A 25,861-nucleotide genomic window follows, 5' to 3' on the forward strand; every position below is an offset into this window, starting at 1 on the left:
TTGTACAGAGAATCACTACAAGTGTTTATGATAGTGAACTACCACAAAAATCACTGGATTTTTTAAAATGTCTCTCCCATTGCTGCCTCTTTATTAATGATAGCAATAAACACGTCCTCTTTACAACACTTAGAAATACAAAGAGCCAACAACATTTTTTTTTTTTGCAAGGATGTTTTAAAGAAAAATAGAATACAAGAGAGGGAGGGGGGATCCCAAGGCTTGGTGCCCTGCTAATTATTAATGTAGGTACATAGCATGTTTCAAAAACCTCCAATAATGAGTTTTATTTATCGTTTTCCCAAATGTCCTTCGATGGCCATTTGATTGATTTTTTTTTTTTACCTTCCACCCCCCCCTCCCCAACCCCACACCTTCTGAACAGTTATTACCCCCCCCCCCCCCGCCCCCCCCCCCCCCCCCCCCCCCCCAGGAGTTCAGATTCCTTAGTCTGGTGTCCTCAAGTCATTTTGAATGCGAGAAGAGTTGGGTGAGATCGAACTAGCGAGGAGGGATACAAGAGTGCGATGTTGTCGTGTACCTGCCGTTTGAAACCAGCCAAAAAACATGACTGCCTACTGGAACGCAGTGGGGTCCACTTGCCATGAGCCAGATTGAATAGATGAAGGCACGCTTTCTGCTTTGCTTCCAGCCATCTCAGCAAACCTGGAGAGGGAAAAAAAAAAGAAAAACACAAACTCTTTTTAAAGTTTTTTTAAGTTTGGCTTCTTGAGTAGTACGGGTGTCAAGGGGTTATGGGGAGACGGCACAAAGGCCAGTGTGTTGTCACCTGTACCGATTAAGGTGCCGCGGAACTCGAATTACCATACAGCCATACTAAAACAAAAGCAACAAGTCACACAAGAGAAGGCAGGAGAATGGGTTTAGGAAGGAGAGATAGATCAGCCATGATTGAATGGCGGACGGAGTAGGCTCGATGGGACCGAATAATTCTACTCCTCTATCACGTTATGATCTTTAGAGATACAGCGCGGAAACAGGCCCTTCGGCCCGCCGAGTCCGCGCCGACCAACGATCCCCGCACATCAACACACACTTATAACCAAGCCAATAAACCTACAAACCTGTACGTCTTTGGGGTGTGGGAGGAAACCGGAGATCTTGGAAAAAAAACCCATGCAGGTCACGGGGAGAACGTACAAACTCCGTAAAGAAAGCACCCGTGGTCGGGATCGAACCCGGATCTCTGGCGCTGTAAGGCAGCAACTCTACCGCTGCGCCACCGTGCTGCCCAAGTGTGCGGAGATTGCTGGTCGGTGGGCCGAAGGGCCTGCCTCGTAGAAACATAGAAAATGGGTGCAGGAGTAGGCCATTCGGCCCTTCGAGCCAGCACCGTTATTTAATATGATCATGGCTGATCACCCAAAATTCAGTACCCCGTTCCTGCTTTTTCCCCCCGTATCCCTTGATTCCTTTGGCCCCAAGAGCTAAATCTAACTCTCTCTTGAAATCATCTCAGCCACGTATGCCTGAACTCTACTAAACCAAACACGGTGACTGACCCAGCACTAAAGGTTGCAGCAGAGACACTTGTTTCCTCTTTCCTGTTCACCTACAAGTGCCTCTGGCAGTTTCTGTGTGAGTTTAATTTTTTGCCTTTACATTCGTCACAGCTCCCCTGCTCGAGCCAGGGGCAACCAAGATGACCGATTTGACTCCGACAAAGCGCAGCACTACAGAGATGAGCTGCCTATCGAAGTCAGCATCTCCATTACATTAATCCAATACATTCAAATAGATTTCAGGAGTTGTGGCCAGAACTCAGCATTCCGCCCCGTAACATTTATTCAGGGCAGCTGTCAGCTTCTGACTAAGTGGATTTAAATTCCGCATTACTTGAAAATCATTCTGTTTTGAAAATCAGCTGATGTGATCCAAATAAAATGGAAAGCTTTTGATTTCCCCCCCCCCCCCGCTACCCAATGTCAGATCAAGGTACCAACCCAATGATAACCACAAAATGGAGATCTTGATTTGATTTTGCAGGCAAGCAGAAGGGGACTCGGCAGACTGCATTTGAAGCGCTGCACTATCACAGGCTTCAAACACTTAGCGTGCAAAGATGACCCACAAACAAAGGCGGCACGGTGGCGCAGCGGTAGAGCTGCTGCCTCCCAGCGCCAGAGATCCGGGTTCGATCCTGACCGCGGGCGCTGTCTGTACGGTGTTTGTACCTTCTCCCCGTGACCCACGTGGGTTCTCTCCGCGTGCTCCGGTTTCCTCCCACACTCCACAAAGACACGCGGGCTTGCGGGTTAACTGGCTTCAGCAAAAATGGTAAGCTGTCCCTAATGTGTAAATGAATGGTCTCGACCCGAAACCTCACCCATTCCTTCTCTCTTATAGAAACTTACAAAATTCTTAAGGGGTTGGACAGGCTAGATGCAGGAAGATTATTCCCGATGTTGGGGAAGTCCAGAACTAGGGGGGTCACAGTTTAAGGATAAGAGGGAAGTCTTTTAGGACCGAGATGAGAAAATCATTTTTTACACAGAGAGTGGTGAATCTGTGGAATTCTCTACCACAGAAGGTAGTTGAGGCCAGTTCATTGGCTATATTTAAGAGGGAGTTAGATGTGGCCCTTGTGGCTAAAGGGATCAGGGGGTATGGAGAGAAGGCAGGTATGGGATACTGAGTTGGATGATCAGCCATGATCATATTGAATGGCGGTGCAGGCTCGAAGGGCCGAATGGCCTCCTCCTGCACCTATTTTCTATGTCTATGTCTATGCTACCTGTCCCCGCTGAGTTACTCCAGCTTTGTGTCCATCTTCGATTTAAACCAGCCTCTGCAGTTCCTTCCTACACATGACTAATAGGATCGATGGTAGGCGCGCAACTCATTGGGCCGAAGGGATTGTTTCCGCACTGTGTGTCTAAACTCAACTAAAGTCTAATATGGCAAGGAAATTGCGGCATGCTGCGAAATCCTTCTCCCCGTAAAAAACAGGAGCGAAATTCTGTCACGATTAACAAAAACACTGTCCCCCTTAACCCTTACAAAACAATATTGTATATTTGTTATCCAAATCATGTCAAGAGCATTTAATTGTCGTACAGACCGGAAACGGAACCATGACATTCTTACTTATAGCAGCAGAGCACGCCTGTAAACACAGCACTCGTAGATACCGCAATAGACAGAATTCTACCTAACCAGGAGCCACCAAAGAGTTAACTGAACGCCCAATTAATTAAACAAAAATAAAGTCCTACCTAACTTTTAACAGTTTAGTGCAATTCTCTGCTTTCATCAAACCACTAAAAGCCCGAGGTGCATTAGTAATTTGCAACCCCCCACTCTCAGGCTAATTAAACTAGCTGAGGCATTCAGCTTTAATTCCCCAGAGTTTGACCACAATGTGAGAAAGGTAATTTGTCTGTCTTGAACAAAGACATTAGGGAGCAGCCTAGCGCCTATTTAATAAATGAACATCAAATGTCGTCCACTATCGACAGCGACAACACCAATTATGCCGTTTGAACGGAAATGTTTTGCTTATTTTTTTATTAAAAAAACGCAAACTTGTAGCACAGTCCTTGGCAATACTTGCCCCATTTGAACAAACACAGTCCTGTTCGTTTTGCAAAAATAAGTGTGCATGTTATGAGGTCAGTGAATGTATTTTAAACATTGAAACCAGTATCTGTTGGCTTTTTTCCCCATAAAACTCCACATAGCACGAAAGGCTAAAATTTAGGCCGCTGAGGAGGGGGACAAGGGCGTTAAAATCCAAGTCTGCTTTCGCTGCGGAAATGGTGATGGTATTCTCCTTGTTTTAAAGAAAAGCCCCATCTGTTTCACACTTGTTAAAACGCCACACAATTAACCTCCCCAGCCATGTGATGAAATGTACCGGCCGCAATTGCTGGCTGCATGTGTGGCTGCATTTATTACTCCTGTGTACGGTTATGAAAGAAAGCAGGAGTTGGCAGGACATTCGGCCCCTCGTGGCTGTCCTGCCACCCCCAATAAGATCACGGCTACTCTTGTACCCCAGCACCACTTTCCCTGAAGTCTGAAGAAGGGTCTCGACCCCAAACGTCACCCATTCCTCCTCTCCAGAGATGCTGCCTGTCCCGCTGAGTTACTCCAGCTTTTTGTGCCATATCCTCGGTTTAAACCAGCATCCGCTGTTCCTTCCTGCACACTGCTTTCCTGGACTAATTCCACACATCCCTGGATTCACTCTGTTCCCAAAATCTCATCTGTTGTAGATATCAGCGCGGTGTTTGAAATCAGAGAACAAGAGTACATACGGGATCACTGACCAGTCTCCAACAACCCAATCTTATCTACCCAGCCACACAAGGCTGTGGAGGCCAAGTCAATGGATATTTTTAATTCTTGACTAGTACGGGTGTCAGGGGTTATGGGGGGGGGGGGGGGGAGAATGGGGTTCAGAAGGAACGATAGATCAGCCGTGATTGAATGGCGGAGTATTGATGGGCCGAATGGCCTAATTCTGCTCCTATCACTTATGAATTCATGACTACCCCTGATGAAACAACTCCGCACCGACTCTCCTTCTCCCTCCGATTCCCACTAGTGTGGAGTGCGCAATGAGCCAATGATGACTTCCGCGAGGGTGAAATAGTTAACCACCTCCGATGAAACTCATCAACTTGGGGAAAAAAGCCTATCGCTTGCTTTTGATCCTCAGCCGAGTACTAGAACTCTTCCACACCCCGCCTAGTAACGAGGGGAACATTGTGGATGAAGAAGCTGCAATAACCACACCATACCATGGGTGGTGCAGCTGGGAGCTGTTACCTCACAGTGCCTGAGACACAACTTCGATCCTGACCTTGGGTGTCGGCCGTGTGTAGTTTGCACGCTCTCCCTGTGACCACGTGGGTTTCCTACAGGTGCTCAAGTTTCTTCCCAAAGACTTGCAGGTTGGTTTGTAGGTTAATTGGCCCACTGTAAATTGCTGCTTGCGTGTAGGGAGTGGACGATAAAAGTGGGATAACATAGAACTAGTGTGAACGGGTGAATGGTCGGCGTGGACTTGGTCGGTCAAAGGGCCCGTTTCCATGCTGTATCTTTCGACAATATTAAATCCAAAACCAACACAACTCCAATGGCGAAGGCTCGATCCAATGTCTTCCTGTGTCACGTCAGGTTCAATCCAATCAACTTGACCCCATGTGGAGGAATTCGGGTTTGACAGAGGTACACACATCCACCGTTAACGCTGCGCTCGTGAGCTGCCGCCAAGGCCTGACGTGACACGTCGAGACTCTCGTTTGGAAAGAGAATCTGGGAGGTAGGTAGGTGGAGGTTTAGTTTGGTTATGAGATACAGCGCGGAAACAGGCCCTTCGGCCCACCGAGTCCGCGCCCGCCAGCGATCCCCGCACATTAACACCATCCTACACACACTAGGGACAATTGTACACATACACCAAGCCAATTAACTTACACACCTTACATTAACATTGGAGTGTGGGCGGAAACCAAAGATCTCGGAGAAAACCCTCGCAGGTCACGGTGGAGAACGTACAAACTCCGTACAGACATCACCCGTGGTCGGGATCGAACCCGGGTCTCCGTCGCTGCGAGCGCTCCAAGGCAGCAACTCTACCGCTGCGCCACCGGGCTGCCATAAGGTGTGGGACGAGATCTTGTGGTTCTATTTGCCCCACTCCACCGGTACTCCTGATCACTCTCTCTGTCCTTAACCACCTCCCTGGAATGACCAAGTGGACCCTACACCTTGGTCAACATTGCACCAGAGCAGACCAGGCTGATGGAGGTCAGTGGGATTGGGCCAGACACCACTATCATGCCGACAACAAACAGGTGACATGTGTAGCTTACACTACATCCGAGCTAGTTTTTACGGTCTTGATTTACTGCGGGGTTTCAGGTTATGGGGCATTTAGAAGGCATTTGGACAGGTACATGGATAGGAAAAGTTTAAAAGGATATACCAGTACATCCCTCTGAATACCAATACAACTTAAATCAGGAGTGGCACAGATCTTCCAAGAGAGCGCGGTACCTCTCCCAAATTTGGGGCGGCACGGTGCCTTACAGTTGGTGCCTTACAGCGCTTGCAGCGCCAGAGAACCCGGGTTCGATCCTGACTACGGGTGCTGTCTGTACGGAGTTTGTACATTCTCCCCGTGACCTGCCTGGGTTTTCTCCAGGAGCTCTGGTTTCCCTCCGGTTTCCTCCCACACTCCACAGACGTGCAGGCTTGTAGGTTAATCGGCTTCAGTGAACTTCTAAGCTGCCCGCAATGTGTAGGGTAGTGCTAGTGTACGGGATAGTCGCTGGTCAGCATGGACTCGGTGAGCCGGATGGCCTGTTTCCGCGCTGTATCTCTAAGGTCTAAAGTTTAAGTAAAGAGAGCAGATGACTAACTTAGGGGTTAATCATGGACTGCTAGGCATTGGCTATTTGACAGCCTGATACAAGGGGCACTGGGTTACGAGGACAAGATAGTCTGACCCGAACAAATGGCTGCTGTACGACAGTTTATTAAAGAAGCCTTACAGTTCCCTAAAATCATCCCATGATCATCAAGCACAGTTTAACAGCTTAACAGTCTACCCATTCATTTATCGTGGATTGTTGTTGTGACAGGCTGATATTTGCATATGCTCACTAGCAGTGACTGGGGAGGGATTATTTTAGGTATCTCATTTTTCTTTTATTGGTGTTGTCTTGTTATATGTTGGCATATGTTGTTTTTTATTTATTCTTTTCGTACACTCTCTCCGTTACAAATGGACAACTTTGCACTTTGTTATGTCCTGAAAACGAAATAAAAAAGATTTTGATTTTTAAAAAAATCATCCCATGCAGAGAAACTCCCCCTCCATTAATGAAAGAGAGAAAATGTGGAATGGCTGTAGTATCTGATAAGGAAAGGTCATTTTTTTTCCAGTCTGTGTGAGGTGCTAGGCAGATCGCAAAAGCAATGCAAATCAATAAGGAACAGGATGAGGCAGCGCTTTGCGTGACGCTGAGCCTGTAAGGTGCAGCTCCAGCTGCAAGTGTCTTGTCACAGAGCCACACAGCACGGAAACAGGCCCTTTGGCCTCACTTGCCCATACCGACCAAGATGTCCCACCTGCCTGCGTTTGGCCCACATCCCTCTAAACCTTTCCTATCCTGGGGGGGCAGCATGGTGGCGCAGCAGCAGAGTCGATGCCTTACGGTGCCAGAGAACCAGCTTCGATCCTGACTATGGGTGCTGTCTGTACGGAGTTTGCACGTTCTCCCCGTGGATTTTTCTCCGGGAACTCTGGTTTCCTCCCACACTCCAAAGACGTGCAGGTTTGTAGATTAATTGGCTTTGGTAAAAATTGTAAATTGTCCCTAGTGCGTAGGATAGTGTTAAGTGTACGATGACTGCTAGTCCGCGTGGGTGGTGGGCTGAAGGGCCTGTCTCTGTGCCGTATCTCCAAAATAAAACTAAAAAAGATTATCCATGTAGTTGTGCAAATGCCTTTTAAATGTTGTGATAGTACCCGCTTCCTCCGGCAGCTTGATCCATACACCCACTACCCTCTGTGTGAAAAAGCTTGTGTTGGAGTTAACATAGGAGGGACGGAATCCACTGCTAGGAACCATTTGCTACTTAACGTCCTGATCCCACACCACCGTTTCCTCGACTCTTGACTACTTTCAGAGCGTTAATACTTTCCACCAGTGTGATGAAATGTCTCGACCCAAAACCTCACCCATTCCTTCTCTCCAGAGATGCTGCCTGTCCCGCTGAGTTACTCCAGCATTTTGTGTCTATCTCAGTTTAAACCAGCATCTGCAGTTCCTTTCTAAACATTTTGTCTGATCCTCAGTGGAGATTTTAGACAATAAACAATAGACAATAGGTGCAGGAGTATTCCATTCGGCCCTTCGAGCCAGCACCGCCATTCAATGTGTTCATGGCTGATCATCCCCATTTTGAAAGATAACCTGAGCTAGTTGGAAAAATAACAAGCATGGAACTACCAAGTATTAAATGCTTAAAAGCACACATATACAGTATATATAAACTGTGACCGGCTTAAACATGTTAAATCCGCCAACCATCAGGGCAAAAGTGACTTGGGAAAGCCAAAAACAACTTTTATACATTGTTTTGGAAGAAAATAGCATGTTCAGTGCCAGCCTAAAGCCAGTCTTTTCACCAAAACTCCAAACTACAGCATTAAAAAGACTGGCACACAGCAGTATAAGCGAATTCTAGAATACAGTACTAATCCGACATTAAAATAATCTCATTGTACCTCCGTACAGGCGATAATAAAGAACGGTCGAACCATTGAGCCAAGTCGAGTCTATTAACAGAACACGCGTCTCTCTGTGTGGAAAGGAACTGCAGATGCTGGTTTACCCCGAAGATAAGACACAGAAAGTGCTGGAGTAACTCAGCAGGACAGGCAGCGTCTGAGGAGAGGAAGGATGGGCGACGTTTCGGGTCGGGGCCGTTCTTCAGATGAGTGAAGAAGGGCACTGACCCGAATCGCCATCCGTTCTTTCTCTCCAGAGATGCCGCATGCCAGACCCGCTGAGTTACTCCGGCACTTTGTGACGCTGCTGCGCCCTGTGCCATTTCCACAAACCTTGCAGCGACAGTCTGAACTCCATTCACCACCATTTTATCCTCTGCCTCATTTGCTACCACCTTTGAAATGCGATGTCTGTTTCCCCAGTGGCACAGCGAGTAGAGTTGCTGCCTCACAGCGCCAGAGTCCCGGGTTCCACCCTGACCACGTCTGTCGATTCTGTCTGTATGGAGTTTGTGCCGTTCTCCCCGTGACCTGCGTGGATTTTCTCCGGGAGCTCAGGTTTCCTCCCACACTCCGAAGACATACAGGTTTGTCGGCTAATAGGCTTGGTTAAAAATCCCCAGTGTGTAGGAGAGTGCTCACTGGTTTCTTGGTTCTTGGTTTCTTGGTCCTCCAAAATATTCCAAATGGAATTTAAACTGGAGGTGGTGGAGGGAGGGCTTAAGCCAGAAAGGGTTATTGGGAAGAAAGAGCTACTTTAAATTTAGTTGCATCCGGTTGGGTAACTATAGTTGGGTGGAGATTATTCCATACTTTAATTGTGCGGGGGAAGAACGAATTGCTGTATACATCTGTCTTTGTAGCTGGGATCACAAATTGGATCGAATGCCCTCGTCTGCTCCTAATTGGTTTGGGTTTGGTGTAGGTCTTGTAGTCTATGTCGAGCTAGCCATTTAACATTTTGTAAAAAACAGGTCAAACGGTGAGCTTCACGTCTGTCTTGGAGAGGGTTCCACCCCAGAGAATTCAGAAGTTTGGTGACACTCGCTTCTCTCTCATAGGTGTTAGTAACAAATCGAGCTGCCTGTCTTTGGACACGTTCGATGGGAGAAATGTTTTTATTTGTGTATGGGACCCAAGCTGCAACTGCAAATGAAGTCCAAATGGTCATACGATAACTGCACTATAACTCTAAAACCAAAAACTGAAACTCTATTTAACACGGCTGTATGCCCTAGTTGCATTCACAATAGCTACAAACAAAATTCAAAACGGCGGGACCGACGATTTTCCTTTGTGTGGAGAATGGGGAAAAAGGGGGGCAGTCCCAAAAGAAGCCTTGCTCACCTTCTGATCAGATAGTAGAGGATTGCTCTGCAGCGGATTCAAATGTCCATTGATAAGAGACGTTGGTCTGTCATGTTCACAAAACAAACTGCCGTTGATATAATGAAACCTGTCTCCGGGGACGAGACGATTTCGGCAGGTGGCACAGGTAAAGCACTGGAGAGAGAGAGGGAGAGAGAGAGAGAGAGAGAGAGAGAAAGAAGGAGGGGAAAGTTACACCAGTCATTAGGGAGCCCAAAACTACAGGGCAAAAACATCAGACACATGGGCTCATAACACACACAGAACATACAGCAAAACATCACAAGGACGGGCCCTTTTTGGCCCACAATAAGTCCGTAAGTGATAGGAGCAGAATTAGTCCATTTGGCACTAATGCACTTATCAAGAAAGCTCATCAGCGCCTCTACTTCCTGAGAAGATTACGGAGAGTCGGTTTGTCAATGAGGACTCTCTCTAACTTCTACAGGTGCACAGTAGAGAGCATGCTGACCGGTTGCATCGTGGCTTGGTTCGGCAACTTGAGCGCCCTGGAGAGGAAAAGACTGCAAAAAGTAGTAAACACTGCCCAGTCCATCATCGGCTCTGACCTTCCTTCCATCGAGGGGATTTATCGCAGTCGCTGCCTCAAAAAGGCTGGCAGTATCATCAAGGACCCACACCATCCTGGCCACACACTCATCTCCCTGCTACCTTCAGGTAGAAGATATAGGAGCCTAAAGGACTGCAACAACCAGGTTCAGGAATAACTACTTCCCCACAGCCATCAGGCTATTAAACCTGGCTCGGACAAAACTCTTGATTATTAATAACCCATTATCTGTTATTTGCACTTTATCAGTTTATTTATTCATGTGTGTATATATTTATATTATGGTATATGGACACACTGATCTGTTTTGTAGTCAATGCCTACTATGTTCTGTGTGCTGAAGCAAAGCAAGAATTTCATTGTCCTATCAGGGACACATGACAATAAACTCACTTGAACTTGACTTGAGGTACGAATTCTACGCCGCCATTCAATCATGGCTGATCTATCTTTCCCTCTCAACCCCATTCTCCTGCCTTCTCCCCATAACCCCTGACACCCGTAAGCAATCATGAAGTAAGTAACTAAGTAAGTTTATTGGCCAAGTATTCACATACAAGGAATTTGCCTTGGTGCTCCGCCCACAAGTAACAACATGACATACAGTGACAGTTACGAGTGACTCAGAAAACACTAAACATTAATAATAATAAAACATTCATGATAAAACACCATTGATCAAGCATGTGAACCAACAAAATACCAGATCAAAGGGAGGCTACAGATTTTTGGCTGTTGAGTAGAGCAACTACTCGTGGATAAAAACTGTTTTTATGTCTGGCTGTGGCAGCTTTGACAGTCCGGAGTCGCCTTCCAGAGGGAAGTGATTCAAAGAGTTTGTGGCCAGGGTGAGAGGGGTCAGAGATGATCTTGCCCGCTCGCTTCCTGGCCCTTGCAGTGTACAGTTCATCAATGGGGGGAAGGTTGCAGCCAATAACCTTCTCTGCTTGCAATGAATCTATTTACCTCTGCCTTAAAAATAAATGGCCATTGACTTGGCCTCCACAGCCATCTGTGGCAATGAATTCCACACATTCACCACCCTCTTGACTAAAGAAATTCCTCCTCATCTCCTTTCAGGGGTGATGAATTTCACAAATTCACTGCCCTCTGACTAAAGACAATGTCTGTGTCGATCATGATGCCACAACCAGTGCTTATCTGCCTGTGCATAATCCATATCCATCCATTCCCATATCCACGTGCTGATGCAAAAGTCTCTTAAATGTCACAACCATATCTTCCTCATCCAGGCAACACATTCCAAACGCTCACCACCCTCTGTGTAAAAAACTTCTCTTTTAAATCTTGCCCTTCTCACCTTAGAACTATCAATTTAGAGGGCTCTTTAACCAGCGAGTGTAGCTGGAATCTAATAGTTAGTCTAACTAAAATACCAAAGGGAGCATGATTTAATATAAAGGCAAGTACAATTGAAGGAAAAAAGCAATACTTATAACTCCAGTAATGTGGGATGAGGTAGCATTAAGTATGAACCCTTGCAATATAGAAACATAGAAACTAGGTGCAGGAGGAGGTCATTCGGCCCTTCGAGCCAGCACCGCCATTCATTGTGATCATGGCTGATCGTCCCCTATCAATAACCCGTGCCTGCCTCCTCCCCATATCCCTTGACTCCACTAGCCCCTAGAGCTCTATCTAACTCTCTCTTAAATACATCCAGCGACTTGGCCTCCACTGCCCTCTGTGGCAGGGAATTCCATAAATTCACAACTCTCTGGGTGAAAACGTTTTTTCTCACCTCAGTCTTAAATGACCTCCCCTTTGTTCTAAGACTGTGGCCCCTGGTTCTGGACTCGCCCAACTTTGGGAACATTTTTCCTGCATCTCGCTTGTCCAGTCCTTTTATAATTTTATATGTTTCTATAAGATCCCCCCCTCGTCCTTCTAAACTCCAGTGAATACAAGCCTAGTCTTTTCAATCTTTCCTCGTATGACAGCCCCGCCATCCCAGGGATCAATCTCGAGAATCCACGCTGCACTGCCTCAATCACGAGGATGTCCTTCCGCAAATTAGGAGACCAAAACTGTACACAATACTCCAGATGTGGTCTCACCAGAGCCCGATATGAACAACTCTGATAAAACAAGATACAGATGAAGGGTCCCAACCCGAAGCATCATCAGTCCATTCCCTCCACAGATGCCGCTTGACCCACTGAGTTACTCCAACTCTTTTTGTGTTTTACAATCAAATAAATGAGCTGGCCCCAATAGCCTCTCTCCGGCATTAATCAGAGCATTGGTTGGTTTGGTTTTGTGTACTTCTCTAACGACTGGTAAAATCACACTAAGGAGGTAAAGGTTGCAACAGTAGCACCATGCATTGATAAGAGAGGAGAGCTTTGCCTTTCTAATCAAGAGTCACAGTGATACAGTGTGGAAACAGGCCCTTAGGACCAACTTGCCCACACCAGCCAACAAGTCCCAGCTACACTAGTCCCACCTGCCAGCATTTGATCCGTATCCCTCCAAACCTGTCCTATCCATGTACCTGTCTACCTGTTTCTAAAATGTTGGGATAGTCCCTGCCTCAACTACCTCCTCTGGCAGCTTGTTCGGGTCCCTGAAATGTCACCTGTCCATGTTCTCCAGGGATGCTGCTTGGCCCGTTGAGTTACTGCAGCACTTTGTATCCAACTAACATTTGCCAGGCTTTGTCCCGCCCTCATCTCCTTCCCATCTTTCTCCCCCCCACTACAATCAGTCAGAAAAAGGGATGCGGTCTAAAACGTCGCCTGTCCATTCCCTCCAGAGATGCTGCCTGATCTGCTGAGTTACTCGAGCACTTTGTGTTTTATCTCTATAACACATCCATCTTTATGGTGTTCTCAATAGTCAGATTTATACAGCGTGGAAACAGGCCCTTCAGCCCAACTTTCCCACACCAGACAACATGTCCCAGCTACACTAGTTAGTTCCATCTGCCCACATTTGGCTCATATCACTTCAAACCTGCCCTATCCATGTACCTGTCTAAATGTTTCTCAACTACCTCCTCTGTCCTGGGCCTCCTCCATCAGAAGAATGGTCTTGATCCGAAACGTCGCCAATTCCTTCCTTCCTGCCTCATCCGCTAAGTTTTTCCAGCATTTTATTTGCCTACCTCCAGTTTTTTCAGCATCTGCAGTTCTTTCTTAAACAGACCTCCTCTGGCAACTTGTTCCATACACCCACCACCCTTTGTGTGAAAACGTCACCCCAGATTCCTATTAAATCTTTTCCCCTTCACCGTGAACCAATGTCCTCTGGTCCTCGATTCCCCTACTCTGGGCAAGAGACTCTGTGCATCTCTCTTTCTCTCATGACCTTATACACCTCTATAAGCTATGAAATTCCTTAAAGCGGGCAAATGCCATCCCAAGGGAGGAGCCAAGGCTGAAGAGGGCCAGGCTTAGAGAGGGACGACCGGAATGGAGGCAACTGCTGCAATGGGCCTTTAAGGCCGACTGCAGCTCGGACTGTACAATGGTGCCTCCTTCATATGGACTCAGTGGGCAGTTCTGTGAGTACCGCACTGACCAGGGCGCTTGTGCTTGTGCCCAGGGGATAGTCTTGACGATCTGTGTGCACGAGTGTGTATTCCACTGTGTCTGGTACACGCGGCAATGCTGAAACCATAAAAGAAACGTTGGTACCTTGAGATGATAGACGTTGCCTTGTGCTCTCATGACCAACTCGCTGGCTGGGATCGATTGGCCGCACGCACTGCACGCTCCGCTATTCCCAAACAATCTGCAAGGCAAAGGAGTTGCAAGAGTCACGCTTTGTACAGGGGGCTGTCGGAAAACTTTCATGACCACAAGCGAAGGTCCACTGAGAACGGGGGAAGGTGCATCGCTACCAGATGCGATGGGTTCCAATGTTTCGCATTAATTATCACGTGTGCAAATGGCACTACTGAGCATTTTTCAAATAAATTAGGGGCGTTGCTATGTCAACCACACATCGCCCGCATCCTCCCCTTTCATAAGTGATAGGAGCAGAATTAGGCCATTCGGCCCCTCTAGTCTACTTCGATCATTCAATCATGGCTGATCTATCTTTCCCTGTCAAACACATTCTCCTGCCTTCTCCCCTCTGAACACCTCTGACACCCGTACTAATCAAGAAGCTGTCAATCTCCAACTTGAAACTATCCATTGGCTTTGGCCTCCACGTCCTATTATTCTGAGGCTGTGGCCTCTGGTCCTAAGACTCTCTCACTAGTGGAAACATCCTCTCCACATCCACTTTATCCAGGGCTTTAGCCATCCCTCTCACCCACCGCACCCCCAATCCCCCCCCCCCCCCCCCCCCCCTCCCCATCAAAGAAAACCTGATTGTCCCATTCCCAAAATCTAGGCACCTACAATCAAGGTTTAACCATTAACACAACGCTATCAACACTCTGAACTAACTTAGTGAGAAACATAAAGGAGATACAAGAGGTTGCAGATGCGGGAATCTTGAGCAAAACACAAAGTGCCGGAGGAACTCAGCGGACCAGGCAGCATCTGTGAAGGGACTGACGGGTGATTTTTCGGGCCAGGTCCGATCCTCAAAATCTGAAGAAGGGGCGCTGCCCAAAACGTCACCTGTCCATTCCCTTCACAGATGCTGCCTGGCCCGTTGAGATCCCCGAGCACTTTGTGTTTTGTGATGAGAACATAAAATAGTTAAGGAGAGAGTTTCCTCAGACAAAGTCGTATACAGGGGTGCCTGAGATAGGAGCCGCACTAGTTGAGCAAAGGTGTAAATGCTACTGCTAACATTGTCGGGGAAGGGGTGGGGGGGGCACTCCAGAAGACCTGATAAAAGGTCTGCTTTTAACCCAACCACCTCTCTGGGAGTGAATTCAGATAAAGAGGTCAGGTTGGACCCGAATAAAGTCATCAGTCCTACTGAGCACCATAAAAACCAATGCAGACGTCAACAATCCCTCCACTCCAGACCTCTGCCTCCCTGTTCAATCATACGCAGGTTCAGCCATATCTGAGCAATCCCGCCCCGTAGACCAACGAGTGAAGCGGCACTTCTCCAACACAGTTGGAGGGTGACACAGCGGTATAGTTGCTGCCTTACAGCGCTTCAATCCTTCAATCCCGACCACTGGTGCTGTCTGTACTGAGTTTGTACGTACTCCCCGTGACCTGCGTGAGTTTTCTCTGAGATTCCTCCGTTTCCTCCCACACTCCAAAGACGTACAGGTGTGCAGGTTAATTGGCTTGGTGCATGTGTAAATTGTCCCTAGTGCGTGTGGGATAGTGTTAATGTGCGGGGATCGCTGGTCGGCACGTACTCGGTGGGCCGAAGGGCCTGTTTCCGCGCTGTATCTCTAACTAAACTAAACCTGAACCTAAGATTGACACCAAAAGCTGGAGCAACTCAGCGGGACAGGGAGCATCTCTGAGAGAAGGAAAAAGGGTCTCGACCTGAAACATCACCCATTCCCTCTCTCCAGAGGTGCTGCCTGTCCCACTGAGTTACTCCAGCTTTTTGTGACTATCTTCGGTTTAAACCAGCAGCTGCTGTTCCTTCCTTATGCCCCTGTCCCACTTAGGAAACCTGAACGGAAACCTCTGGAGACTTTGCGCCCCAACCAAGGTTTCCGTGCGGTTCCTGGAGGATGCAGGTAGTGGAAGCGGGTAGGGAGACTGACAAAAACCTCCGGGAACTGCACGGAAACCTTGGGTGGGGTGCAAATCCTCCAGAGGTTTCCGTTCAGGTTTCCTAAGTGGGACAGGGGCATAAGCCTGAACCTAACCAGACTGGAACGGGCTTCCCATCCTACACTTGGCTTGTGCCATAGATTAGGTGGGATAGCTTGTCATGATACCTAACCATAGCATGCAATCACCCAGCGTGATAACAGGCCCTTCGGCCCAACATGACCCATCTACACCAGTCCCATCTGCCAACGTTTGGCCCATATCCCTCTAAACCTAACCTATCGTGTACCTGTCCACATATTGTTTTTACCTGCCTCAATTACCTCCTCTAGCAGCTCATTCCATATACCCACCTCCCTTCGTGGAAATACGTTGCCCTTCAGTCTGAGGTAGGGCCTCGAACCGAAACATCACCCATCCTTTCTCTCCAGAGATGCTGCCTGTCCCGCTGAGTTACTCCAGCATTTTGCGTCTATCATCAGTGTAAACCAGCATCTGCAGTTCCTTCCTACACAGACAGCTTGCTATTATATCTCTCCCCCCCTCCCCCACCTTAAACCTATCTCCTCTGGTTCTCGACTTAGGGGTTATGGGAATGGAAGGCAGGAGAATGGGGGTTGAGAGGGAAAGATAGGTCAGCCGTGATTGAATGATGGGGTAGCCTCGATGGGCCGAAAGGCCTACTTCTGTTCCTAGGACTTAAGAACTGTCTTACCCAGGCTAAACGACCCTGTGCATTTACCCTGTCTATTCCGCTCATGATCTTAGAGGCATGAGGGAGGGGAAACTGGCAGAGGTCACAAGAAGAAAATATCGTCTCCCCAACAACATGTACCTTCTCCCCCCACCCCACCCCCACATCCTGCCAGATGCACTTGTGAAAGTGCGCCCTTCACGGCTCAATAATGGCCAGCGCTGGCCATGTCAAACACACCACTGTGCTGTCGCCACCTTATTGCAAACAGCCTCTTAAGTTGTTATTAAAAGTATCGACGGGGTGACACGCCGCAGTAAAGCTGCCCGCTTAAGATAGCTTTTAATAAAGAGGCCGAGAAACAAATTTTACACCAGCATCGATTGCCAGGGTTCAATCAAAACTCCATCTCAAAACTAATTAGTTTACATACACGGCCCATCGACACGTTGGCCGCGGAATTATAATGGGCTTCGCGAAGGAGGCACTGGAGCCAGGAACGCTGTAACAGCTTGAAGCAAAAGGGTGATGAAGGGTCCCGACCCGAATCGTCACCTACTCCCTTTCTCCAAAGATGCTGCCCGACCCGTTGGCTTATCTAGTTTGGCAAGACCACGGGGATAAATCGCGGTCTGTGGCTACACACGCCGTTTGCAAATGAAATGTCACCTCCTCAGGTCGCTAGCGTCCATTCAGTAGCGGAGCTGGATCCCAAGCCTAGATTCGTTTTTAAATTGAGATACAGTGCGGAAAGAGGCCCTTCGGCCCACCGACCAGCGATCGCCCCGCACACTAACACTATCCTACACACACACACACTCCAGGGACAATTAGCAATGGTTTTTTTTCAACCGGCGCCGATGAACCTACAAACCTGGTTCGGTTGTAAGGAGGAAACCGGAGCTCCCGGGGAAAAGCCACGCGGGTCACGGAGAGAAGGTACAAACTCCGTGCAGACAAGGACAGTCGGGATTGAAGGTAGGCAAAAATGCTGGAGAAACTCAGCGGGTGAGGCAGCATCAATGGAGCGAAGGAAATAGGAATCGTTTCGGGCCGAAACCCTTCTTCAGACTTCAGTCAGGATTGAACCCGGGTCTCTGGGGTTGTAAGGCAGCAACTCTACCGCTGCCGCCCCCCCCTCTCTCTGTCTCTCTCCTCCGTGTTCAGCCCGGGGTGCAGCGAGCGACAGGAGTCTCGTTGCTATCGGGCGTTGAAAGAGCGGACCCAGTGGCCGAATCTTCCAACCTTCATCCTACCCAGGCCGTGTTTCCCCTTCCCAGCAAGGAACACTAATTGAGGCAAATCGCATTTAAACCCCGCACGCGGATTTTGGGAACATTGGATGTCGGCAACCGGTCCCAAACAGCCACGTATTTAAAATGTAAATGGCGAGTAGATCGAATCGCAAACATCAGGGGTCGATGTTTGGTCCAAAAACTCCGTGCTGGGTTTGGGAGAACGGCTTGTTTTGAGGTAGTTAGGACTAAACGTGGTTCATTCTTGGTGGATGCAAACGCGATGGGGGCGGCGATGGCGGGGGAGTGATTACAGTGGAGTTGCTGCCTTACAGCGGTTCGATCCTGACTCCGGGTGCTGTCTGTACGGAGTTTGTACCTTCTCCCCGGGTCCTGCGTGTGTTTTCTCCGAGATCTTTGCCCCCCCCCCCCTCACACTCCAAAGACGTACAGGTTCACAAAAATGCTGGAGAAACTCAGCGGGTGCAGCAGCATCTATGGAGCGAAGGAAATAGGCAACGTTTCGGGACGAAACGTTGCCTATTTCCTTCGCTCCATAGATGCTGCTGCACCCGCTGAGTTTCTCCAGCATTTTTGTGTACCTTCGATTTTCCAGCATCTGCAGTTCCTTCTTAAAACAGGTTTGTGGGTTACTCGGCTAGGTATACATGTAAAATTGTCCCATGGTGTGTGTGTGTGTGTGTGTGTGTGTGTGACCGTGTGTAGCGGGCATCGCTGGGCGGCGGGGCACTCTGTTTCCGCGCTGTTTCTCTCAACTAAAGTTCGCAGTTCGCCGTGCAGAGACAGTTCAGGGTCAAATGTGTAACATCTGGTATGGGGAGAGAGAGAGATAGAGGGAGGGAGAGAGAGAGACCGAGAGATAGAGGTTGTGAGAGAAAGGGAGAGAGAGGAGGTTGTGAGGGAGTATGGAGAGAAGGCAGGTACAGGATACTGAGTTGGATGATCAGCCATGATCATATTGAATGGCGGTGGGGTCGAACGGCCTACTCCTGCACCTATTTTCGATGTTTGCGGGACAGGCAGCATCTCAAGTCTGAAGAAGGGTCCTCTCTCCGGAGATCCTGCCCTGTCCCGCTGAGTTACTCCAGCATTTTGTGTCTGTTTTCGGTTTCTATCAACTCGTCTTGCGACTGAGTCGCTTCTGCCCACAGCTCCGAGCGAGGGGGGGGGAACACTATCCTTAGTGCCGGCTAATTAATACAGGGGGAAGGGGGGGGGGGGGCGTTTTATCTTCCCCTTAGACTGTGACGATCGAAAATTGGTTTCAATTTTCTCTCTCGGGCTCCTGGTCCGAGAGGTCGTTAATATTTCAACAAGCCGGCAACCCGATCAATCACTACATCAAGCCAGGGACCCAAATGAGATGGAACTCTTCAAGCGTTGAAATAGCAGAGGGAGGGATTGAGAGTGAACCGGCGCTTCCTTTGCGAGAGGTGCGGCGTCGGTGGAGAGGGGAGGGGAGAGGGGAGAGGGGGGGGTAGACTATAGGTGCAGGAGTAGGCCATTCGGCCATTTGAGAGAACATGCCGGGACAAAAAAGGTAGCGAAGATATATGTAGAGTGAGAGGGAGGTAGAGAGAAGGGGGGGGGGGGGTAGAGAAATATATAGAGAGGGGTGGGTAGAGAGAGAAGGGGGGGGGGTAGAGAGAGAACGGGTAGGGAGAGAGGAGGGGGTGAGAGAGAGGAGGGGTAGAGAGGAAAGGGGGGAGATAGAGGAGGGGGTGAGAGAGGGGGGTAGAGAGTGAGAGGAGGGTCGAGAGAGAGGGGGGGTAGAGGGTGGGGGGTACATAGTGAGGGGGGTAGAGAGGGGGGGTACAGAGGGTGGGGGGGTACAGAGAGGGGGGGGGGTACAGAGAGAGGGGGGCGTGGGGGGGCGGCTGGGGGGTAGAGCGGGGAGAGCAGTCTGTTTGCCAAATGCGCGTGTTTAATGCAGATCTTTTTCTCCCCGAGTGAATTGGAGACTTTGAATTAATTGTTGTGACAAATGAAGATAAACGTCCCCGCAAATTACACGCGGTTTAATTAATTCGAAACTACTGGGGTCTTTTGTGCCAACCCCTCTCGCAACTCGTTCGGAGTCTCCCGCTGTCGTGGAGTGGGTAGACTACGGAAGTGTCACTAAGTGACAGAGGGAGGGAGAGGGAGACCGAGAGAGAGAGGTTGTCTGTGAGAGAGGGAGGTTGTGAGAGAAAGGGAGAGAGAGAGGGGTTGTAATGGAAAGGGAGTTCAGGGGGGAGAGACCGAGAAAGAGAGGGGGAGAGGGAGGGAGAGAGAGAGAGGGGGGGGGGAGGGGGAGACAGAGAGGAGGCTTTCATTTAATTTTGTGCCTGAGAAGTAAAACAGAGAGGGCGAGCGCCAGGCAAGTTGGTAATAATCCTACTCTCAAAAGCCAATTTTCCTAATTAAATTGTGTTTTTTTATATCCCTGGTCGTTGGCTCTTAAACGACGGCAATATTCATTTTTGGACAAGTCGGTCTCGTCCGCCGTCCAGACTACAAACCCCGACTCTCTTCGTATCTCATTACGTATTTAAAATTAATAAAAAGGTGGTGGGTTTTGCGTGCGAGTAGAGGGGGGTCTATCGCTAATTAACCGTTTTGAAATGGTGCCGACTTACATACAGTCCGCTGGCCATGAAAGATCTGAAGCCCTCGGGTCGAACTGGGCCGCCTCTCCCACGGACCCGCCGCTTATTAAGAATACACCCCCCAAACCTACCCTCCCCCCCTCGCTAGGGAACACCCAAAATAAAACGAGCGGACCCAGGCTGAGTTTAATTCACCCGGGGGAAGCACCACTCCCCGCCCGCCCCGAAGCCTGATACCGCCACTGGGAAAAGTGTGCAATTATAATTGGTTTCCTTATCGTGGCGAAATCGAGCATCTCTCCTACTTGCCCCCTCCTCTCCTGTTTTCCCTGGCGCTCTCATTCGGGCCTCTCGATGATGTGTTTGACATGCTTACTGCCACTGATACCCACAGCGGCAAACTTTAACGCGAACTCTCCAGGGCTCCTGCACGCTTGTAAAGCGGGTCACTTCAAAACATTTGGATAGTAACTCATTTGGATAGTAACCGCTCTGTCTTCTCGCAACCCCCCCCCCCCCCCCCCCCCCCCCCACCCCCCACCCGCTTCACCACGTTAAAAAAAACAACACCTCCAGGGATTAAAAAAATATCTGAAAGTTTTGACATATGATGAATAAAGGGAGAATCGCGTGGGGTTGGTTGGACGATCTCTGAACTTTCAATCCAAAACACTCTCTCTCTGCCTTCTAGTTATCTTATAGTTCTCTTTACAGTTCTCTCCCCCCTCTCCCCAGTTCCCCCGAGCAATGAATCAGTGAGTCACCGTTGTCTGGAATTGATCCCACCTCCTCACACCGATACTTATGATTCTTTTTTGAAAACATTACACAATTCTCAACCTCCCTCAGATATGCCTTCTAGAACACCAGGGCAACAAAAATGTGCTCTATCATATTAACGCAGTTCGCATTCGCAACACCGCCATATCAAGATTAGTCGTGTGTATGTAGGAAGGGACTGCAGATGCTGGTTTTCACCGAAGACACAAGATACCGGAGTAACTCAGCGGGGACAGGCAACATCTCCGGAGAGAAGGAACGGGTGACGTTTCGGGTCTGAAGAAGGGTTTCAGCCCGAAACGTTGCCTATTTCCTTCGCTCCATAGATGCTGCTGCACCCGCTGAGTTTCTCCAGCACTTTTGTCTACCTGAGTGGTGATCTTATCGTGTACAAAATAGATTGGGTAGATGCACAGAGCCTCTTGCCCAGAGTAGGGGAATTGAGAACCAGAGGACATAGGGTTAAGGCGAGGGGGAAAAAACCTTCGATTTTCCAGCATCTGCAGTTCCTTCTTAAACACCCAATCCTTCTCTCCAGAAATGTTGCCTGTCCCGCTGAGTTACTCCAGCATTTTTTGAGACTGTCCAAAATCAGTGACCCTATTCTATTGAAAAGCTAGGAAACTAGTCAGGATCATTTATAAGATTGAAAAACGACAGCGGGATTGAAACGAGACGCGTTCAGCCCCGGTAGCGCGAGTGTTTATCTTTTCTCTGTCTGTTTCGAATCAATTACTATTCCAGCGATTGGGGGCGGGGAAACACAAGATTGATCGACATATTTTAATAACATTCCACATAGACCTCGGTGGAATTAATTTTTCGTTGCTACGAAGCCAAAAAGCAGCCGAGGCAGATTAGTTGGGTTTTTTAAGAGATACAGCACGGAAACAAGTCTTTCAGCCCACCAAGACCATCCGACTCGGCATCGATCAACTTTTCTTCACGCTAGTTCTATTTTATCCCACCTTTCTCATCGATAACTTACAGAGAGGTCAATTAACCTACAAATTGTGCAAGGAAACCGGAGCACAGGGAGCAAACCCCGAGCGGCCACAGGGAGAAACCTGCAAACTCCACACAGACAGCAGCCGCGTCTCTGGCGCTGTGAGGCGGCAACTCTACCAGTTTCCTAGCGGTGTCACTCCAGATTACAGGGGGTTTAGGGGGGCGGGGGGGGGGGGGGGGGAGGGAAGAGAGCCCTTTGCGTGGAACTTTCAATATAAAAAACACCCTACTGAGAGTTGGGGGAGAGTTAGGGTAGATCGCCCAATAATTCAACAAGGTCATTTCTGTTTGTGTTTAACCCCCGCCCCCGCCCGCGACAGGCGAACTGTCCCCAGGAGTTTTTAAGTCTAGTTTAGAGATACAGCGCGGAAAAAACAAACAGGCCCTCCGATCCACACACACTAACATTACCCTACACACGCTGGGAACCTACAAAACCGCACGTCTCTGGAGTGTGGGAGGAAACCGGGAGCTCCCGGAGAAAACCCTCGCAGGTCCCATCGCGGGGAGAAGGTACAAACTCCAATACAGATAAGCGCCGGGAGTCAGGGTCGAACTCGGGTCTCTGGCGCGGTGAGGCAGCAACTCTACCGCTGCGCCACCGTGAAGCCCTTTTTGATTCGTCTCGGTATAAAGTTGAGAGTTAATTAATCGTGGGGTGGGGTGGGGAGAGGAGAGCGAGTTTTGAGTATTACCTGATGTAATCGTTCCGGCACAGGATCATCCCACTCTTGGTGTAACAAGAAGTGCCGATTTCCCCGAGTTGAGCGTGACAACAGGAGCACTTGAGGCAGCGACTGTGCCAGTAGGTGTCCATTGTGTAGAGGAGAAAGCGGTCGGCGATCTTACCCCCGCAGCCAGCGCACGTCTTCCAGGCCAAACCCGCGCGGTTCACGCCGGCTGAGGGCGTCTGCGAGTTCCCGTTGTTCACCATGATATCTTCGTATGCTTGCTTTTTCTTTTTTTATTTATTGCAAAACCCTTCGAATCTGCATTGAAGTGGAGAGAGAGGGAGGAGGGGGAAGGGGAGGGGTTGGGAGAAAAGGAGCCCGTAGGTTAGAAAACACGGGATATTTCATGCGAGCTCACAGTATTATTAATTTTCTTAACTGTCGGTCGCTTGGAGGTGGCAAAAGAGATCTGAAATCAGGCCCAGGGCGGCAGTGGCGTGACAAATATCCCCCCCTCTCTCTCCCCCTCCCCTCCCCTCCCCTCCCTCCTCTCTCCCTAACCCCGATTAAGTGGCATGTTAACCTGTTACGCGAGGCTTGTGTTTAGGGTCGGTCTACTCTGCCCGCGATCGGTAATCCAGCAATCGGCACTGCTGCACGGTAGATGAACGCGCCGCCCTCTACATGAAGACAGAGAGAGGGGAGGGGAGAGGGGAGGGAGGAGAGAGGGGGAGCTGTTAGCTGCCCTGCACATGTGCCTGATGTTGGAGGCTTCCCTCGCCGTATTTTGTGCAAAACACATAAAACAGGCCGACGCCAGTCTTGATGCGGGGCCGCGGCGATTGTAAAGAGAGACAGAGAGATTGGAGGGGAAGTCAGACGAATCTGGAGACGGATTATCTCCGGGATCTCCCCCCCCCCCCCCCCCCCATTAGACCTCCTCTCCGAACTCGGGATGATTAAATCTTCAAAATAAACCGAATGAGTTCGGGAATATTCTGCTCTCCCAGAAACACAAAACCCCCACAGGATCCCATGGACAGGGCGACACCAACTTTTCCTCCAAAGTGGGAAATAGGGAGGAGAGAGAGACAGAGAGAGAGTTGGGGGGGGGGGGGGGGGGGGTGGATAAAACATTTTTTTTTTGTGGGGAGGGGAAAAAAAGCTTGAAACTTAACAGCGAATGCAGGTCTCGGAGCGCTGCCGAGAGAGAGAGGGGGAGAAGCCGCGGGCCAACTACTGTACATTTTTTTTTTAAAGCAATGGTACGAGGAAGGGTGTAAATGGGCAAAGCGGCGGGGAATACGAGACCGAGCCGCAGAGAATCTAAACGTCTCGCTTCTCCTCCTCCTCCTCCTCCCCTCCCTTGGCTTCCGCAAGCAAGCCTTACCTTCTCCCCGCTCGGCAGAGTAGCGAGAGTGGATGAGCTTGCGTGTGTGTGGAGTGGAGAGAGGGTTTTTTTGTCCTCCCCCCTTCAAACACGATCGCTTATCAGATGTGTTGCGATGATCTTGAAAGACGAGCCTAGAATTTGATTGCAAACGATGAGGTTCCAGCGGCAGAGAGAGTCCTCTCCAGCCTCGCACGGCGCACTCCTCTCTCACTCACACACACACACACCGGCCTTGTGGTATTTCAATCGGTCGCTGTCTGGAAATAGCACGAAAGCTCTCGTTCTCTCTCCCTCTCTCTGGGATTCGCAGCCGACGGTGCAAGGTGAATCGAAGTTGCTGATAAAATGTCCGGCTGTTAACTTCTGTGCCAGCGGAAGGTCGGTGTTTACTCGCTGTTCTGGTCTGGAGAAAAACACCAGGCGAGGACGACGGAGAGGGTTTCTTCCCTTTTGTAGAGGGAGGGAGTAGACGCTCTCTCTGTCTCTCTGCCTCTCTCTCTCTCTCACACACACACACACACAGAGACAGCGCGGCTGACTTGCTCCTCCGCTGCAGCCCCTCGCATGTGCTGGTGACAGCGGCGACACGAACACACACACACACCCGCCCGGAGCAGCGCGTCAGCCCACAACCACCAACCAACAACGCACGATTCAGGCGGAATTAGAGAACCATCCAATCGTCAGTTCCCAAGGACAGGCAGGGCTGGATCCCACCGCTTGTGCGACTGGAAACCGCCGCACAAGCCGCTTCTGGGAAACGCACAGAGCGTGAACGCACACGCACACACACACACACACACAGACAGATAGACAGACACACACGCATACACACACTCACCCAGACAAACACACTCACCCACACAGACACACTCAAACAGACACACACACACAGGCACAGACACACAGTCACCCACACACTCACACAGACACACACACACACAGGCACAGACACACTCACACACACGCATACACATATACACACACACTCGCAAACACATATATACACCCACACACAGACACACGTCTATACGCGCACGCATACATACAAACACGCACATATACACATACACACACACACACATAAACATACAACACATACACGCACATACATACTTATATACACTCACAGACACATACACACATATATATATAAGGGCATGCATACATACATACAAACACGCACAGACACATATGCACAGACAGACAGACACACGCACACACACAATACATATACACAAAATATGCATTAATACACACACGCACGCACATACGCACGCACATTACACACAGACGCACATACATACATACACACATGTATACACATGCACACACATGTATGTGTTCTCTACATCACGCTTCAAGGGGATAAAACAGGTCTGTTTCCCTCATGCTATATTTGGAGATTGAATTAACGTCACCCATTGCACTTCCCCAGAGATGCTGCCTGCCCCGCTGAGTTACTCCAGCATTCTGTGTCTATCTTCGGTGTAAACCAGCATCTGCAGTTCCTTCCTACACATCTCTGAAGAACTTGGGTGGACGACGTTTCGAGTCGGTTTTGCTACCCTTCAAATATATCCCTTCATCC

The 25,861-nt window shown here is 49.2% G+C and overlaps 1 protein-coding gene across 2 annotated transcripts; it reads right to left on the minus strand.

Moving 5' to 3' along the window:
• Nucleotides 1-413: 413 nt before the first annotated feature.
• Nucleotides 414-24,904, minus strand: lmo4 (LIM domain only 4). 2 transcript variants are annotated; one of them, XM_033029008.1, is made up of 5 exons: nucleotides 24,268-24,904; nucleotides 22,902-23,195; nucleotides 13,868-13,964; nucleotides 9,617-9,772; nucleotides 414-666 (listed from the first exon to the last, which is right to left on the minus strand). In XM_033029008.1, exons 2-5 carry the CDS (start codon nucleotides 23,138-23,140, stop codon nucleotides 658-660), a joined length of 501 nt encoding a protein of 166 aa, XP_032884899.1. In that variant the 5' UTR covers nucleotides 23,141-23,195; nucleotides 24,268-24,904; the 3' UTR covers nucleotides 414-657. The 2 variants fall into 2 exon arrangements, with proteins under 2 accessions (XP_032884899.1, XP_032884900.1); XM_033029009.1 differs by lacking the exon at nucleotides 24,268-24,904 and adding an exon at nucleotides 23,461-23,557.
• Between the last annotated feature and the right edge of the window lie 957 nt (nucleotides 24,905-25,861).

This window comes from Amblyraja radiata, chromosome 10 (genome assembly GCF_010909765.2).
Source record: "Amblyraja radiata isolate CabotCenter1 chromosome 10, sAmbRad1.1.pri, whole genome shotgun sequence".
Lineage (NCBI taxonomy): Eukaryota > Metazoa > Chordata > Chondrichthyes > Rajiformes > Rajidae > Amblyraja > Amblyraja radiata.